The sequence below is a fragment of the Phyllostomus discolor genome, chromosome 4 (assembly GCF_004126475.2).
Source record: "Phyllostomus discolor isolate MPI-MPIP mPhyDis1 chromosome 4, mPhyDis1.pri.v3, whole genome shotgun sequence".
In the NCBI taxonomy this organism is placed as follows: Eukaryota; Metazoa; Chordata; class Mammalia; order Chiroptera; family Phyllostomidae; genus Phyllostomus; species Phyllostomus discolor.
This window is the reverse complement of record NC_040906.2, coordinates 199,894,836-199,912,427: the sequence shown is the minus strand read 5'-3', so window position 1 is coordinate 199,912,427 and position 17,592 is coordinate 199,894,836. Positions and strand designations below refer to the sequence as shown.

Genomic DNA, 17,592 nt, shown 5'->3' with positions numbered 1-17,592 from the left:
GGTCCCTCCCTGCCCGAGCCTGGAAGAACAGCAGCGAGGTCTAGTTAAGGAGTTTCAGGTGGTGGGAGCAATGCTTGAGGTTTACAGTTGAAGTGCCTCACTTCTCAGGTAAGTCGACTTAAAGAAGCGATTGCTTAACACATAAAGTACAGCTTCTTACCCTACCCTCAGAAGCCTTCAGGGTGAATTTGGTTATGCGAAGGTAACGATTAAATAGAAGGGAGTCCAATCCTTTCCTCCTGAGTGGTAGGTCTAGAAGTTTGGATCCCGGTCAGGTGGCTACCCAGGCAGAGGGTGCTATCTGGAATGACTAGGTCGTCTCCACAGGGAGCTCTGGGTATCTGTAATGAGAGTCAGCTTAGGCAGAGGCAGAGGCAAAGTATGCGTTGAGACTGATCCCAAACATTGCCCTCTCCAGGCCTAACTCGAAGGCCTAACAAGCCTTGCAATTAGAGATGGATTCTTTGGCTTATAAATGAAAGATAACACATCAGATTACTCTACTAGATTCATTTCAGATGCAGTCATGACGCTTAACTATGGAGATATGTTCTGAGAAATGTGCTAGGTGATTTTGTTATTGTGTGAACGGTACAGAGGAAACGTGCCCAAACCTAGATGGTTAAAACTACCGCACACCTGGGCTGTACGGTAGGGCCTATTGCTTCCAGGCTACCGGCTTGTATTGCGTGTTACTGTACAAAACACCCCAAGGTTAAGTCAAGGACAAGAGAAAACGATGCAATCAGAAGAAGTGGTAAGCCTGAGATATCTGAGGCTGCTGCCAGCATAGCATGACACGCTGTTTTATGGCAAACTTTTTTTTATAAGTAGAGAGAGTATACTAAAATAATGATAGAAGTATTTCAGAAAGACTCACAAAAAAGCATAGTATAGTAAATAGTAAACCAGTGACATAGTCACTGATTATTTTTATCAAGTATTATATACTATACCTGGTCGTATGTGCTACTTATAGGACCGGTGGGGCAGTAGGTTTGTTTACAGCGGCATCGCCACCAACACGTAACAATCTAGTGTTGCACCAAGACACTGGCGCGGCTGTCATGTCCCTAGGTGGTAGGGACTTTTCAGCTCCATCGTCACCTTATGGGACCACCATGTATATGCAGCCTATTGTTGACCAAAACATCCTGATATGGCACTTGACTATTATTATTTTGATGGCATCCAGAAGGAAGAGAATTGGAAGGGAATGCAAAGCCAAATAGCGATGTGTTGGCAGCGGCGAGTGAGGGACAGAGAAACTTTTGCTTCGTAAGCCAGCCCTTCCATTCAGCAAATTTGGAGGGTAGAAAACTGTTTTTTGTTCAGATTGAGAATCCGAGGGCGTAATTATTATGCTTAAGATGATTGCGACATAGTTTCAATTATTTTACTTGTCACAGTCCTGTTGGACTTGGACCTCATTGTCGGTCAAGAGAGACTGTGTTTGACTTTGCTTGGAAACCATAAAACCACAACAAAATAATTCTCCCGATGCTACTAGGCAACACCGGGATCTCTCCTCCACAATGAGGACCTGCGGTGAAAGACTCAAACAGACTGAAATGGTGCATCTGAAAAAAGTGCAGGCAGTTCTTCAGCATCATCTTCATGAATAATCAGGAATAAATATGATTAAGACGTGAAGTTCCTTCTGGAGAGAGCTAAGCTTTACAAACAGCAATAACAAAACCCTGTAAAGTCTGGCTAGTGTCCCCAAAATTACATTTGCTGCTGCTTTGACAGTCCAAAGGTCAGCTGTTATTATCTTTTTGAAAGTCGTTGTAGAAGGGGCCGGTGGAATGTTCTTATTGAACTGCATCACTTCCTTCCTGGGACCATCGGGGCACTTCCCCAGCCTTTCAAGATAGGTTCTGCTCCAAAAGGTCAACCTAGCAGTGGAAACCCAGGCCAAAAGTTAGCAGCCGGTGCAGCGCATCTTCTTGCTGGGGCTCTCGGCCATTTCCTTCCTCCTCAACTCCTGGGAGGTGAACCCCGCGGAAAAGCTCACCCAGAGGGTGGGTTACAGCACTGGCTTTGCAGCTGCGGAGAAACGCCTGAGGCCGTGCATCTGCAGGAGGTAAGGCAGGCCTGCCAGACAGCTTCCAGGCTCCCTCCTCTGCTCCCTCCAGGGACCAGCGCAACCTGGAGCCTGGCGCAGGGCGCCTGGCACCGGGAGTGGGGCTTGGGGCCGGGAGGGGTGTGGCGACTCAGGATAGTGCGGGGGCTGACCTGGGGATTGAACCCACCACCCAACCTCCCCCTCAGAAAGGAGCATTAGTGTGTGTCTGGAGTGGGGGGGTGTGTGCAGGGGGTGGAGGGGGAGGCCTAAAACCCCAGGGTGCATCCGGAAGGAGGACCCGATTGGAGAGGGAGGGTAGAGTCGCGCGGAGCAGCTGGGCGCAGAGTGAGCGAGTGTGTGCGAGCGAGCCCGGGGGAGCGCGGCTGCGGATCCGGAGCTGGCCCGGCGTGTTGTACTCCGTAACAGTAACCGGGGTAGCCCGGCTTCCCGCAGCCCTGCAACCGCGCCCGGGGCTGCGGAGACCGCGGCTGGCCATTCGCTCGCGGCGCTGCCTGGAACCTGAAGCAGCCCCGGGGAGAGAGAAGGTAAAAGGCAAGGGGGCGGAGGTAGGGGAAAGGAGTCAAGGGAATGGGAATGTGGGTGCAAGCCGAAGAAATTGCAGACAAAATTGCAAGCAAGTTTGTACTTGCACGCTCGGGTTGTGCGTGCTTGATGGGAAGGAGGGGGTGATGGTGGCAGTGGTGTGTGTACGTGTGACAGACACTCTTGGATGAGGGGATAGGTGAGGAGCGTGCTCCTGGCATCTTGTACGTAGCTGTCCCTATTAATATCCCCCCCCCCCGACTTGTCATTTCCGCTCGTGGCACATCTTTAGGCTCCAATGATGAAGAAGCAAAAGGCAGCCACCCTCTTATTGTGATGGTCGGCACTGTTGCTACTATCAGATGGGAGATGTAGGGCGTGGAACGCATTCTAGGAGCCTCCCTTCCTCCACCCCTGACTATTTTAGGAAGGGCTGGGGGAGGGGGAATGGGTCGCACAGCCCGGGGCTGGAAGCCTGAGCGGAGGCCCAGGCTTCAGACTTGACTCAGCCGCCACCTAGCAAATGCTTCCAGGGAGAGCCTACGCTAGAGGGCAAGATAACTTTCATCTCCTCTCCAGACGGAGATTTTGCATTGCTGCCGGAGGAGTTCTGTGAAATGGTGTTTCCCAGGGCGGCAGGTGCAAGGCAAAGGGCAGGAAAATAGTGCAGAATAAAGCCGCCATCCGCAGCAAAGCAAAGAGAGCCCTTTGCAACTCGGGTGCCCTGCGCTGCCTCGGTGACATCGTGGATGCCGCCAGTTCAGGCCCCCTTCCATACATAGAGGCAGGGCCAGCCCAGCGAGAAGCATCAGCCGTGACACCGGCCTCAGCATCCTGGAATGTGCACTTCTTAGCTTCCCAGTTCCGAGGGGATAACGTGGATGTAGCTGCAGTTTTCCTTTGAAGGTTAAGAAAGTTCAACATGATTATTGTTTTTATTGCTGCCTATGTTGGCCCTCCCCTGTGAGCCGCCTTCCCAAAGGAAACATTTGCATACAGAAGCCAGACCTATCCGAGAGAAAGTGTAGCGATTCTCAATTAGACAAAGGTTATTAATATGACCCTCACGTGCATAAAATGCTGATTTAACCATGAGTCATGAGGCTGGTTCTTTGAGAGGCTTGCTGTTCCCCATCATGAAAAAGGTTAATAGTGCGGATAAAAAGTTCCTGACATCACCAGAACAGTGTAATAGCCCACATCTAGTGTGTGTGTGTGTGTGTGTGTGTGTGTGTGTGTTTGGATCTGTTCATTCTTTGAATCTGTTCATTACTTTGTGGCGAATTTAGAATAAAATGTGCCAGACCAAGGCTAACTTAATATGGTTCACGCAGAAGATAAAGGCACATCTTGGCTGACTCGGATACTATTTGCTGGCCTTTGAAAATATTTGTTCAGCTTTTGTATTATAGTCTATCTTTCTGTTTTTAAATGAATTAATTTATTTTATTGTACTTTTTCCCCATTATCATTTGGTTCCCTTATATCCCCCTTCCCCACCCCCCGAAAACACCACAGTGTTATTCAGGCCCATGAGTCCTTTTTTGCTATTTTGCTCAATCCCTCTACCCTCTACCCCTCCCTCCTTAGCTGCCATCCTGCTCTCTATCTACGAGTCTGTCTCTGTTTTGCTTGTTAGTTCAGTTTGTTCATTAGATCCCACATATGAGTGAAATCATATGGTATTTGTCTTTCTGTGACTCGCTTATTTCGCTTAGCATTATGTTCTCCAGATCCATCCATGCTGTCGCAAAGGGTAACTTTTTTTTCCTTTTTATGGCTGATGATCTTTCTTAACTAAAGATTCTTCACACTGGTTTATTTCTGTCATCATTGTCCCCATATCAAGAGTTCTCACTTGATTCTCTCCTGCAAAGGAGTAGGGACAGGAGAAAGGTAGTTTGCCATTTAACAATTTTTGAGAATTGCTTGAATGGCACATGTAATGTGCTACCCTAGGGCCTGCTCTCTGATAATTATGCAACAGCTTCTTGGAAATGAGAGGAGGTGTAATTGTAACAGGATGTACAAAGCTCACGATGGGGCAAGGTTGGTAGCATTTTCTTGGGTGGTTCCCACTCTAGACGCTAAGGCCACACCCTGTGGCCTGAAGGTGACAGGCACAGGACCCTGGGTTCCCCTGTGAGGAAATCTGAGTTTCTCTTCCTCTACAGTGTGCGCGTGGGTCCTCCCTTGTGGGCTACCCTGACGAGAGCCAGTGCTTGGCAAGGAGCGTGGTATGGACTCTAGCAGGGTCTGGTAGAAAGGTAGCTGATGTCTCTGGGCACGATTAACACTCCAAGCTCACAAAACCGAAGTGGAATTATGACACGGTATCTTTTAGGACAGGGAGTTCTGTACTTTGTCTTTTGATGACAGGTTTGTGTTTTTGCTCTTCCAGGGTAAGGCCCAATTCTGAGGTTTCCCCGAATATCTCATATCAGTGAATAATCACCAGCACTACTCACGGATAGCCCCACACATACATTAGTGCTATATTTATAATAACTCCAGGGTGTTCCTCTTCTTCCCTTTATCCATCTTCCATCTTTAGACCATTTAGCCATCTTAGTTTTTTTTATTAATTAGTACCATCACTAAAGGGTGAATAGAGAAAAACAATAATTAAATTTAAAATTAGACACTTACGGAACTCATTCCGGCAAAGAACTTACATAGAAGGAGGTTGAAATGTATTCATTAGCTTTCTTATTTTTGTTTAATAGTAGATGTTAATAGCAGTGCTATTCTTGAACATTCTTAGCTAGCTGATTAAGAAATATCCAGACTTCACATATACTCCAGCAAAGCGCTGAGAATCCGTCTATGCTTGATGGTGTCAGTTCATCTTTTTTCCGTTGGAAATGAGCCATATCATCTCTGGTCGTGGCAGGGTTTGCAAGTGTCTGCTGTGGCTCCCTCATGCCTAAAAATTTAGTTGCATTGCTTTAAGATGTATTCTTGTGACCTAGTCGTGTTTCTTCTAGAGTTTTTTTTTTCACGTATTCCTTTTTGGGAGCACAAATGAGAGATTGCTTTAGTAGCCAGTTGTCCACTCTGCTTGCTCAGCCCGGAAAGGTCGCCTTGGGGTGACTTGCGGCTGTGCTCCCCACAGGTGCTGGTGTTAAGAAGAGTACGTTGTTTAGACGGGAGAGTCCCACATAGCAGGTCGTTTAAAATCCCTCTGCATCCTGCTCAATAAATACAGCAAATGGTTATTGATTGAGCATTCAGCTTGTTTCCACAGAACCCTGTGTTTCTCCATTAGACCACTCACTCTACTTCGTTGTCATGTTGATTTATCCTCTCCTCCTCTGGTACGTGAGCTCTGAGAGGGGCTTATCTGGCTCGTTCACTGCTATTTACTTAGTGCCATTGTCAAAGAGTTTCTCAGCACATTTTTGCTCTATGAAATAATAAATACAAGAACCTTACCTCTCTGCTAGGTATGGTAGATGTGCTTAGCTACATGGTAATCTCAGTTCCTTTCTGCTGGGAAGATTTGGAAATGGTGCCGAGACTGCTCATTGGTCCCAAACCCAGCAATGTCCATTTCATTCCCCCTTTCCCTCCCAGCACTCATCGTTCCCTTCCCCTTCCCCTACCCCTCACCTATTAAATGAGCTATTACTATGTCCTGCACCTATTAAAGCTCTTTTGATTACCCTGGGACTAGGGAGCATCTTGACAGTGTCGAAGCCTCCTCTGATTTCTGGGTCCACAGGTCACACCCACCACCACTGCTAGGGAATCAATCAGTCAGTCAGTGCAGGGAGTGAACTTGAAGATCGCATGACCTTGTACCAGTAGTTGTCTTAGCTGTCACTTGTGCTGCCGCTGGTTTTGGAACTGAAAAGCACACTTGAGAGCATGTCTTCACTCTAGGCTACTGTCAAATTGCGGTAGAGAAACCGAGGGTAGGGGAAGGAAAACGGGGTGGGGGGGGCAGTTATTGGCTGAAACTCCACTGCATGCCAGATAATCTGCTAAGAACATTATACATAGAGTGTTTCTACCTTAATTTATGCAGGATAAAATTAAACTGACTAGCATAAAATTACTTCCTTTTACAGATGAAGAAACAAGCACTCGGAAAAGTTCACTTTTCTTAAGGTCACACGGACAACAAGAGACAGAATGTGGACTCAGCCTGTCTTTTGAGTCCTCAGTGAGTGAGTTCACAGCACCAGGCTCCCCATGACGGGCAGCTGTTGAGGTCCTCTGACCATAGAACCAGCTCCCAATCACCCAGCTAGTTGGAACAAAGTCGAACCGAAAACTCATAGATTATAATTTCCAGGTTCCTTTTATTATCTTTATTTTATTAATTCAACTTTTTTTAAAGATTTGATTTATTTATTTTTAGAGAGGAAAGGGAGAGAGATAGGGAGAAACATCAATGTATGGTTGCTGGGGGTCATGGCCTGCAACCCAGGCAGGTACCCTGACTGGGAATCGAACCTGCGACACTTTGGTTCACAGCCCATGCTCAATCCACTGAGCTACGCCAGCCAGGGCTTAATTCAACTTTTTAGAATCAAATCATATACCATTCTAAGTTAAAGTATCAGTATAATGCAAGAGTATCGTAATTTCTCAAAAGAGGAAATATGTGCATACGTACAAAATATTTTATCTTGTGTCTAAAATAGGAAGGATGTTGCATCAACTTGTTTTGCAGTGGGGAAGAAGGGGTTTGCTGGGGGTTGTCTTATAGAGGTAAAGTATTAGGAACTTGATTTGATAAAACAAAAATGTATCAAGGACTAAGATGTGCTCGGGGATATACTTGGTGTCAGTGGGTGGGACGTCCAAGCCATAAGACTTGTGATCTCTGTACCTGCAAAGTGTTCATGGTCTAGTTTGAGTGAGAGGAGACTGATCATGGTGACAAATACAAGACAAATCATGCGTATAATAGTATAGACTGGGAGTCTTGGAGGAGCTGAGAGAGAAAAGTGCCAAACGGGCGGTGCTCTGCGGAAGGAGGTTTCAAGCAGGGTGTGAGTCCTGGGCCCGGTACGTAGAGATCCTTCCCATTTCTTCAGATGAGAGTGCGTTGCAGAGGGGGGATGCGAAGGTGCAATGAAGAATTGATAAGCCAGGATATGAAGGTTTGAAGTAAAAACATTGGGAAGGAAAATATATGCAAGTCCTTGTATTGCTGAGCTCAGCTGACGGCACCATGGCCCACAGAATCTCAAGTCACGGTCCCGCGAATCTTCTGCAATACCCTCAGCCCCACCTCTCACTCCCCATCTCCCAACCCTGACCAGTCGCCAAGTCCTGCACACTTTGCCTCCTATGTTTCTGAGGGGTGGTTTTACCATCTGCTTACTGTACTGTCTTAGTCTCTCGTCGTCTCCCACTTGGACTCTGAGATACCCTTCGACGTGAGCTTCCTGTGTCTTCCAGCCTTGTCTTCCTCAAATATCCCCTTTAACACTATAGCTGCAATAATCCAAGTCATACCTGGTCACTTCCAGCTCAAAATCCATCAGTCACTTCCTGCCGCCTCCTTGAGAGTTAGGATCCACTTCTGAGCAGGGCACAGAGGGCCACAGCTGCTTCTCCACGCTCGGCTCCAGATTGGCAGCTGGTGGAGGAGCGCGTCACTGTCTGTGCTCGCTGGTGTCACACAGAATCGCGCTGTTTCTCGTGCCCATGCCTTTCCTCCAGCCACTCATTCTGCCTGCAATGCATGTTTCATATTTTCCACCTTTTAGTAACTCTAGCTTATTTACCAAGACTCAGTTCAGGGGGTTAGCTCCCTCCCAGGATACTTTTCAGAACTTCTGGATTGGCTCAGTGCCCATTTCTTGAATCCCTCATCAGCATATTTGCACATATCCATGGTATCGATATATTATCTTTTCTGTTATATCTCTGACTATGTTCTAAGCTCCTCAGCGAAGGAGATGATGTGTCCTACCCATCTTCGTACCCCCATCACTGGACTCTGACACTCAGAGTGTGTTATCTATACTGTAGCCGTGCAACTGGATGCAGAAGCTGAGGGTGGATACAGCAGAGACATTCTGAGCTCAATGTGGTTTCAAACCACGGAGGGAAGAAGAGATACATATTTCAGTATTAATCTACTGTGTAACATGAATGTGAACTGGAAGAGGGTAGAAACATGGGGATCTATAAGGCCATGACTTAAAAAAATCACTTTTAAAGCCCTGGCTGGCGTAGCTCAGTGGATTGAGCGCAGGCCGGGAACCAAAGTGCCCCAGGTTCGATTCCCAGCCAGGGTACATTCCTGGGTTGCAGGCCATAATCCTCAGCAACTGCACATTGATGTTTCTCTCTCTCTCTCTCTCTCTCCCTCCCTCCCTTCCTTCTCTAAAAAATAAATAAAATCTTTTTAAAAAATCACTTTTAATTCCATGGGTCTTGATCGATGGCAGTGGCCATGTCTTAATCCTCCGTGAACGCCAGGCCTGAGCCTGGCGTGGTGTGGGATATCCGAATTAAAATGAATTTCTTTCTTCACCCCTGCTTTGTATGTATGTAGGTAGAGAGGTAGACTTCAGAAAGTCTCAGGATTGCATTTGGAGAACCTAACTGTATGACACCTTAGAGAGCCACTTTTAAGATTTCTCAGGCACTCCTCACTGTCTATTAGTTTTCAAATTAAGGCAGCTTTCGTATGTGGGCAGGTGGAATCGTTTTCCCCAGAGCTGAAGGCTGCTAATGGGCACACAACTGCGGCAGGCCTGCGGGCCTGGATGCATGATGGGCCAGCCATGAGCAGTTATTTCTCGGAGAATCTCTTGGAGAGCTACCCCCTGAGAAGCACCCTCCAGCCCAGAAGCGGCCGAGTATTGGTTCTAAATGCATCTAGTAGTTATCCTTTCAAGGAGCCAAGAGAAGTGTGGCTCTGCCTTTTCACCAATTAACGCTATTTCTTACCCTCAGCCCTGTCCCCTAACTTGCTAAGTGACCACGACACGTTTCTTGCTCCAGTGCACCTTTGTGATGCTGTCTCATATGGGGCAGTAGCAGTGTGCAGCGTGTTGCATCCTCTTCAAAATGGTAATCCTTGGTAAAAACAATATTACTGTCAGCTTCGCATTTGTGCATTCTAACTGGAAACCATTATATACTAATATTAACAATGACATCTTAAAGTCCACTGTAATTACACATTACTACTGAACCAACCTTTCATAGATAATACTGTTTGTATGCAATCCGGTTCTGATGTAATTTTTGATAGCACTCATAGACTCCTCTTACTTTCTTTTTTCCTTTTGGCAGGTGGACCATCACACATACACGTGCTGCGTTGTCTTTTCAGTTTTGCTTTTATCATCCTCCCCCGCCCCAGCTGCATTCCTTTCCTTCGCCCTGGTCATCCTGACGCAGGCATGAGTGGGACCTGTAATAGGGTGTCGCTCTCACATGGCCCCCCTTGGTCTGGCCCTGTGGTTAAGTTCCTTCCTCTGGGTGTATCTGGCACTCTCCTCTTCTTTCTGTGACTAGTTAGTCGATTTGGGTCAAGATCTTCTCTTCAGCTAACGCTAAGGTTAGAAAATTCTTGTTCTAAGTACATGTCTCAATGCCAAGGTTTCAACAGTTGCTTTCCTACCTCTTCTTCCCCTCCCCCAGTGAAGAATTATGAATTGGAGTCGACTAAAGCAGAGAACTCAGGAAGAAGTTAGAAGGAAATTGTCTTGTCTGCTTAACCCACCCCTAATGCAGCCTTGCAACTTGCTTTAAAATCTTTCTATACGGAGAGAAAGAACACTAAATCAAACCTATTTTTGACATCTAAATTTAGAATATTTGAAACTCAAAATTTTAGAATGCAATACTTTTACATTTCTCTGTGTTAATTCATCAAATTGGTGTTAGGAGCTAAGATTTTATTTCATTCCTGGAAAGTGTACAGAAAAAAATGGCAAAATACATTGTGAAAAGCAGGCTGCCACGGCCTAGGCAGGAGAACTGTGAGCAAGGAGACAGAGAACTTGGTGGTTCAAGTACTTTCACTTTCACAGATCAATGGGAAAAAGTATATAGTTTAAAAAGAAAACATGAAATAAAAGTGAACATTTCTCCTTTTAGCTCCTCATTTTATTGGATATGTCTTGTGTGTGGTGTGTATTAGTTTTCATCAACTATCATAAAAGTTCCTAGTATGTGCCTGGCACTTGATAGTTTATAATAAGTATTATCACATTAGTCATTTCACTTGGTAATGAATCATGTGTTCAAAGTGAATAGAAATAGTTCTTATTTTAGCCCTACGGTGACCTATGAGGATTTTTTTTATATTGTCCATTTTCTATTTGTCTCTCAGGTTCCCGAGTTTCTGTAAGAGGAGAGTCTTAAGACAGAAGAAGAGACAGAAGTGGTTTCATCTCTGGAGGTGCCATCTCCTCACCGACTGCTGCAAGTGCCTGGGGTTGCTCTAGGACCGCAGAGATCAAATGAAGCTCAAGTGCGTTTCCTAGAGTGGCAGGGCCCTGCCTTGCCTTGAGCGAAGAGTCCCTGCTGTTGGTTTCATGCTGCAGCCGGGGCCATGGCTGCCTCCAGGACGGCCTCTCGGTCACCCCGGGACATTGCCAACGTGATGCAAAGGCTGCAAGGTGAGGGGCCGAAACGCCCGTTAGTTTCGGTGGTGGTGGTTGTTTTTAGTACACTTTGTGTGCCCGTGTGTCTCAGAACCTTTTCAATTTCCTTGTGTTTTTGTTCAATGTTATGAAACGATAACAAGGAATAGCAAAATGTTGTTTACCCCAGTGTTTTCAAATGAGTCAAAGCTATTTTCAGATTCTGTCTTCTCTAGGTACAAAAAAGACAAAGTTCTTATTACGTTTTTTTTTGTCTGCGTTAGTGTGATCTTCGTGGTTATTTAGTGTCCAACGGGAATTCACAGTTATTGCAAACTATTCTTCAATAACAAATGACAATACAGCACCGTGACAGTGCCCTGATAAGGTTAATTGTCAACAAATAATATGTTACTGTCAAATAAGTAAACCAGTAGCTTACTTACCCCACCAAGAAAGCCCTTAGGAATATAACAAAGTCTTTAAGCAACAGGAGGCAAAGGGGCCCAAAGAGTGGAGTGACGTGATGGGTCAGTGGTTAGTGGTGGCCTGTGGACTGCATCCCTTCTTTATCAGAGTTCTGTCTTTAAACACAGATTGTTTTTGGAAGAGAATTAACAGTGAAGTGTTCTGGCAGCTCATAAATAATTCCTAATTGTGAATTGTCTTTAAACATGCATATCCCTTGAACCATAAAAATGATCCTCTTCTCTTAGATATAAAAATATTGCTTCTCTGTCACAATCCCCATGCTATGTCTCCTACACTTCAAGTGTGTATTTTTAGGATGTAAAAATACCAAAGTGAGCAAGGATTTGCTCTAGTCTTTGTCCAGAGAGCTTAAACATAATGCTAAGGCTTGGCCTTCAGGTTTTCTAGACTCTCCAGGAAGTGACCAATGTGGTTTTGCACCACAGCCATCATATTAAGCTGTCATTACCCCACATTTCCCGCTTGCAGCGGACTCGATGCGCACAGCATTCATTTTCGTTAAGCACGTGTCATTTCAAATACAGACCAAATGCTTAAATCTGGGTATCGTGGCCCAGAACGTGCTCCCAGCTTTAGGAAATCAGGAGATGCGAGAAAGTGGGAGTGTCTCCAGCCGACCAGAAACCACCAACTAGAAGTTCCTGCAGCCATGTGACTGCGCAGATGTTTGATGCTTTAGTGCGAGTCATCCTTGCTTCACGTTTATTGTCACATAAGGTCCCCCTTGAAATGCCAGGAGGAGCCTGGCTGGATGAAAGAACAGGTCTCTGTTGAATGTGCAGGCACAGACCTCCTCCGTAAGCTGGAGAAAGCTCTGACTGGGACTGCCTGCCCGCTGCCACGCATCTCCGGTTTCAGTCGTACATCTTTACTCGGGGAGCTGGCACGCTGAACTTGGGGCTCGTTCCTCTGTGTCTGTCTTGGTGTTTGGGTGACAGTTACTGAGCCATTTAGTGCACCTTGTGCCTCAGTGTTCTCATCTTTGAAAAGATGGAAAGGAAACCTACAGATTTCTTATACGCTGTGGAGAAGATAATTAGGTAATAAAACAGATTTTCCTTTGAGTCTATTCAATGGGAAAATTCTCTGGGTGAGATTCACAATAAAGGGAAATAATAAAGAGTAAATTTCAAAAAAAACTTAATTCAGAGGCAGATTCTAATTTTCCAGCCACTTTATTCCTATTTTGGTTTGAATGACAATTCTTTTAAGGTGATGGTCAGGTGTGAGAGGAGAATACTGATGCTTAGTGTTTTATTTTATATTTTTTGTGGTGGATCTATAGGTGGCTTTTTAAAAAGATTTTATTTATTTTTCAAAAGAGGGGAAAGGAGGGAGAAAGAGAGGGAGTGAAACATCGATGTGCGAGAGAAACATTGATTGGTTGCCTCTTGCATGCCCCCACCTGGGGACCTGGCCCACAACCCGGCATGTGCCCTGACCCGGAATCGAACAGGTGACCTTTTGGTTTGAAGGAGGATGCCCAATCCACTGAGCTACACCAGTCAGGGCAATAAGAGGCTTTTCTGGAGCCATATATGGAGTGGGGGAAACATTGGATCCCCCACCCCCATCCCACACCTGTGGCAGTGGATGTCTTAGTTAACATCCATGTGTTTAGGGACCCCACTTGCAAAACATGGACTGTTTTCCTGACTAGCCCTCTTGGGATTGTTGTCAAGCTCAGTGAGACAATAGATAAAAGGTGCTTTGGAAACTGTAAACACTGTGGCATGGTGAGCTGCTTCAATATCCATGGAAGAAAATTCAATGAGAAGGCACAGACCTGAAAACGTGCAGCAAATTTCAGACTTGGGGGGCAGGGAATAATAATGGTCTTATATATTATATGCTGTATAAAACTAGTAATTTTATCGTGCGGTGACTATACTTACTGTATTACTTTTTTCCTTTCTAGTCAAAGAAAATGTTATAACATGTCATAAAGGTACCTGACAAATTTAGAACAATAAATCTTACAATTTAGAAAGAGATAAAATTCCTGAGCACCAGATAGTTATTATTAGCTTTAAGCATCAATGACTTCATTGTATATATGTATATATCTACATATACATACACATGCCTACAGCACATATTCGTATGGTAGCTACAAACTGTAAGGTCTGTACGGGCCCACTCGCCTCGCCTGCATCAGTGGAAACAAAACGAACCGGCTGGAAGAGAAGGGGATCTGGCAGATCTGTCTGCTAGCATATTGATCTGCCGGGTTAATTCTGCTGGTTCAGCTGGCGAGGTGCGTGTCTCCTCCTGTTCTCAGTCGTCATTGTGCAGCTCACGGATGCTTCGGGCCCAAGCAAGAGCCTCCCCGGGAAGGCGAGACCTGGCTTCAGTCAAGCGTATTTAGTAACCCTGCTTGCCTGCTGGAACTTCCAAACCAGTGGCCGTGTCCTTTATAAATGGAGGACTGGCATGACTGCCCAGATCATTAAGACAGATGAGGGAATTTCTTTGAGGAAAAATAATCTTCTATTAACTTAAATAGAACCAGAGTTGCTATTTTCTTTTCTTTTTTTTTTTTTTTAAGATTTTATTTATTTATTTTCAGAGAGGGAAGGGAGGGAGAAAGAGAGAGAGAGAGAAACATCAATGTGCGGTTGCTGGGGGTCATGGCCTGCAACCCAGGCATGTACCCTGACTGGGAATCGAACCTGTGACACTTTGGTTTGCAGCCCACGCTCAATCCACTGAGCTACGCCAGCCAGGGCAAAGTTGCTATTTTCAAAGTTCAAATTCATAAGAAGGTTCTTCTAGAATCTCCTTATCTTTGCCTGGATAATCTGGGTAACAAATGCTTTTCTCCTCTCTGGGGTTTTATTGTCACATCAGATCCATGTATCACTAACAAAAACATGTAGTTTTTTTTCTTTGTACCCTCATAGGTAGACACCCATGTGGTGATGACCAGAGGGAAGGGGCGTGGGAGGAGGTAGGAGAGGATAAAGCAGGTGAGGGAAGGAGACTTGGCCTGGGTTGTGAACACACACTACAATATATAGATGATGTGTTGCAGAGTGGTACACCTGAAACCTATATAATTTTATTAACCAAGGTCACCCCAATAAATTCAATTTAAAAAATAAAGATAAATTAAATGTAAAATTCATTAAACATTTTTAAAAAATTTAAAAAAGCATGTAGCTTTGAATAATGGCAACTTGGCTTTACTCTTTTGCTTATTTGGTTCACAACCATAATTGTTGGCCGTTTCTCTGCTTTTAATTTTTATTTCTAGTGCTAGAAAATGAAAGCATACACACAGATTGCTACATAATTTAGCTGCCATTGTAGCCATTCAGTATTTCACCGTTGCCAATATTTGTGCTTGTCCGAACACAGTGTTTCAGGCGGGATCCTGAATTATGGATGAGCAGGCACACTGCAGTGCAGGGTTTCATTTGATCTTAAGAATAATGAGCGTTTCCGTAACTTTTATCAATTTAAACATAACCTAAAAGGCCAATACAGGGCAATAGCACAATACAGGGGCATTCAAATTTTAAATGCACACAATTAATATATACATTTTCTGCTCTTAAAGGCTAAGGGCATTCCTTTTAACAAGTGATTTGTGGAGTCGTTTTAGTTTGTAGTTGCATCTAAAAAATAAATGTCTAAAGTCTTCAGATTATACATTTCTTGAAGATAGTGACAAGAGTTTAAGGCTCTTTGTAGTTTGCCAGTTTGTGAAGATTCTATAGTGCTTTATAGTGCTTTTATATTCTTATAGTGCTTTGAGAGATTACGCTTTCTTATTAAGCCACAAAACAGTGACAAAAATCCATTTATTGTATTCAGGCTGAAATTCTCCCTCTGGTTTAATCTTCTGCAATGAATGTTGTATGATTGTATCTCACATTTAAATAGAACACAATTTTCAGCACAAAACAGCGATCGTTTCTTTATATTTTAGAGCATTGTGGTGAAGTAAATGTTTGTTGAATACATGCGTCAATCACAGTCCCTAAATTAATGAGTTGAAGATGAAATTAGTAGAGACAGGTAACAGCAAAGGAAGAAACTGGTTACATGAGATCCTACTTTGTTTGCCCTCTTTGATGAGTTTTCTACCTGCATTTTTATAATCAGAATTACTTTTTGGCCATAAAATTACTTTAAAGGACACACATCTAGCCCAAATGGGTGACGATGTTAACCTTTCCAAGGGCTGTGTTGTTTTTGCAGCTGTTATGCTTTGAATTGTGAAGGTCTATTACATGTTCGTATTGCTTTTCAATGTGCTAAAGAGTTTACATTTGCCTAATGCCCTGGCCTCCAAGCCTTTCTGTTTGCTGTCATTTTCTCCATTGTAGGTTGTGGAGAGAGCACCTGAGGCCTTTAGGATCTTCAATGGTCTGTGAAAATATTTGCTCTCAAACAGAAATCCAAATTTGCAAAGATTTACAAATACTAAAACGATGTCGACTAGTCGAATGGAAATCAAGTCAATTGAAAAATGACATATGTGTGAACATATTTAATAGGATGTTGGGTGAACTTTGTTAAACTTGACATAGTGTGTGGCAGACCTTGAAAAGTAAGGGGGTCAAAGTCTTATAAATAAAATGTGTAGTAAACCTCCCCCCATGTTGCCTCCAAATTCCTTACTTTTAACATGCACTTTAATTTTGTTTCTTCCATGGTGAAAGCCTTCCTTGACTTATGACCTCCTTATTAAAGTCCCAGCTTCTTAGCTTGGCTTCCCTATTCTGACTCCATCTACATTGTCTAGCATTTGTCTCCTCGTGCTCATGCCGAACCCTAGCTCTCTGCCACGTGACAGTATTTGTGATGCCCTCAAGGTGCCCTGACTCTTCTGGCCCCTCCTGCAGCACTTTCAGGAATGAGCTCGCCTGACTGCTGCTAAAACTCAGCTTATCCTCAAGACCCAACTGAAGGCCCGTCTCCAAAGCCTCATCAACGAAAGCTTTCTTGTGGCTATAGTCAGAAATGATGTCTTCTCTGTCTAAATTCCTTTAGCACTTTGTAGCACTGTTAGGCAATTTAATGTTGCTTTGTATCATGTTACATCTCCATTTCTAATCTACCCACTCCAAGTATAGAGTGGCATAAATTGGGTCAAATTCACATCAGTGCCCAACACATTGAATGACACAGTACATTTCATAATATGGACACTTCATAAGTATTTGTTGAGTGAATATAATATATTTAATATCCTATGAATATTCATGGTGGAAACAGGGAGACCAAGAGAGAGATAATTTAGATGAGAAAGGTAAGAGTGACTTGAACTAGGTTTAAATAGTGGCTAGGGATAGAAGTGGTGAAAATCCAGATATATTTTTTATACTTTCTTTTTTTATTATTTTTTAAAGATCTTATTTATTTTTAGAAAGGGAAGGGAGGGAGAAAGAGAGAGAGAGAGAAACATCAATGCGCGGTTGCTGGGGGCCGTGGCCTGCAACCCAGGCATGTGCCCTGACTGGGAATCGAACCTGCGATGCTTTGGTTCGCAGCCTGCGCTCAATCCACTGAGCTACGCCAGCCAGGGCCAGATACATTTTTAAAGTAAAGCCAAAATACTTTACTGATGGATCAGATAGGGTATATGTGAGGCAGGAATGAAAGTTGGTTCCCTTATTTTTCATTTTGAAATGAGAAAAAAACAAAAGACTTTTGGGAATAGGATTAAGGAAGAAAATCAAGAGGTTTTTTTTGTTTGTTTCTTGTTTTTGTTTCTTTTTGACACATTACATTTTAGAGGCCTGGTTCACACCCAAATATCCAAGAAGGTTGTTGAGTCTCTCTGCTTGTGGAGATCAAGGGAGAGGGCACAACTGGAGGAAACTTGGGAACCATAAGCACACAGACAGTATTTAAAGCTGTGGGATGGGTTGGCATCACCCGGGGAAGAAGGACAGATAGCAGAGAGAGGGGGTT

General features: G+C 44.3%; 1 protein-coding gene across 12 annotated transcripts in view; it reads left to right on the top strand.

The window, feature by feature from the left end:
• Positions 1 to 1,598: 1,598 nt before the first annotated feature.
• Positions 1,599 to 17,592, top strand: part of SYNE1 (spectrin repeat containing nuclear envelope protein 1) — a 433,377-nt gene continuing 417,383 nt past the window's right edge. For 6 of the 12 annotated variants that reach the window (XM_028510997.2, XM_036024910.1, XM_036024911.1 and 3 more), the window contains exons 1-2: positions 1,601 to 2,086; positions 10,923 to 11,211. In XM_028510997.2, the coding sequence (XP_028366798.1) occupies positions 11,145 to 11,211 (67 nt within the window). In that variant the 5' untranslated portion in view covers positions 1,601 to 2,086; positions 10,923 to 11,144. Of the gene's footprint in view, positions 2,087 to 2,379; positions 2,614 to 10,922; positions 11,212 to 17,592 lie in introns of those variants that run through there. The other 6 variants (XM_036024918.1, XM_036024914.1, XM_036024915.1 and 3 more) reach the window with 3 other exon arrangements.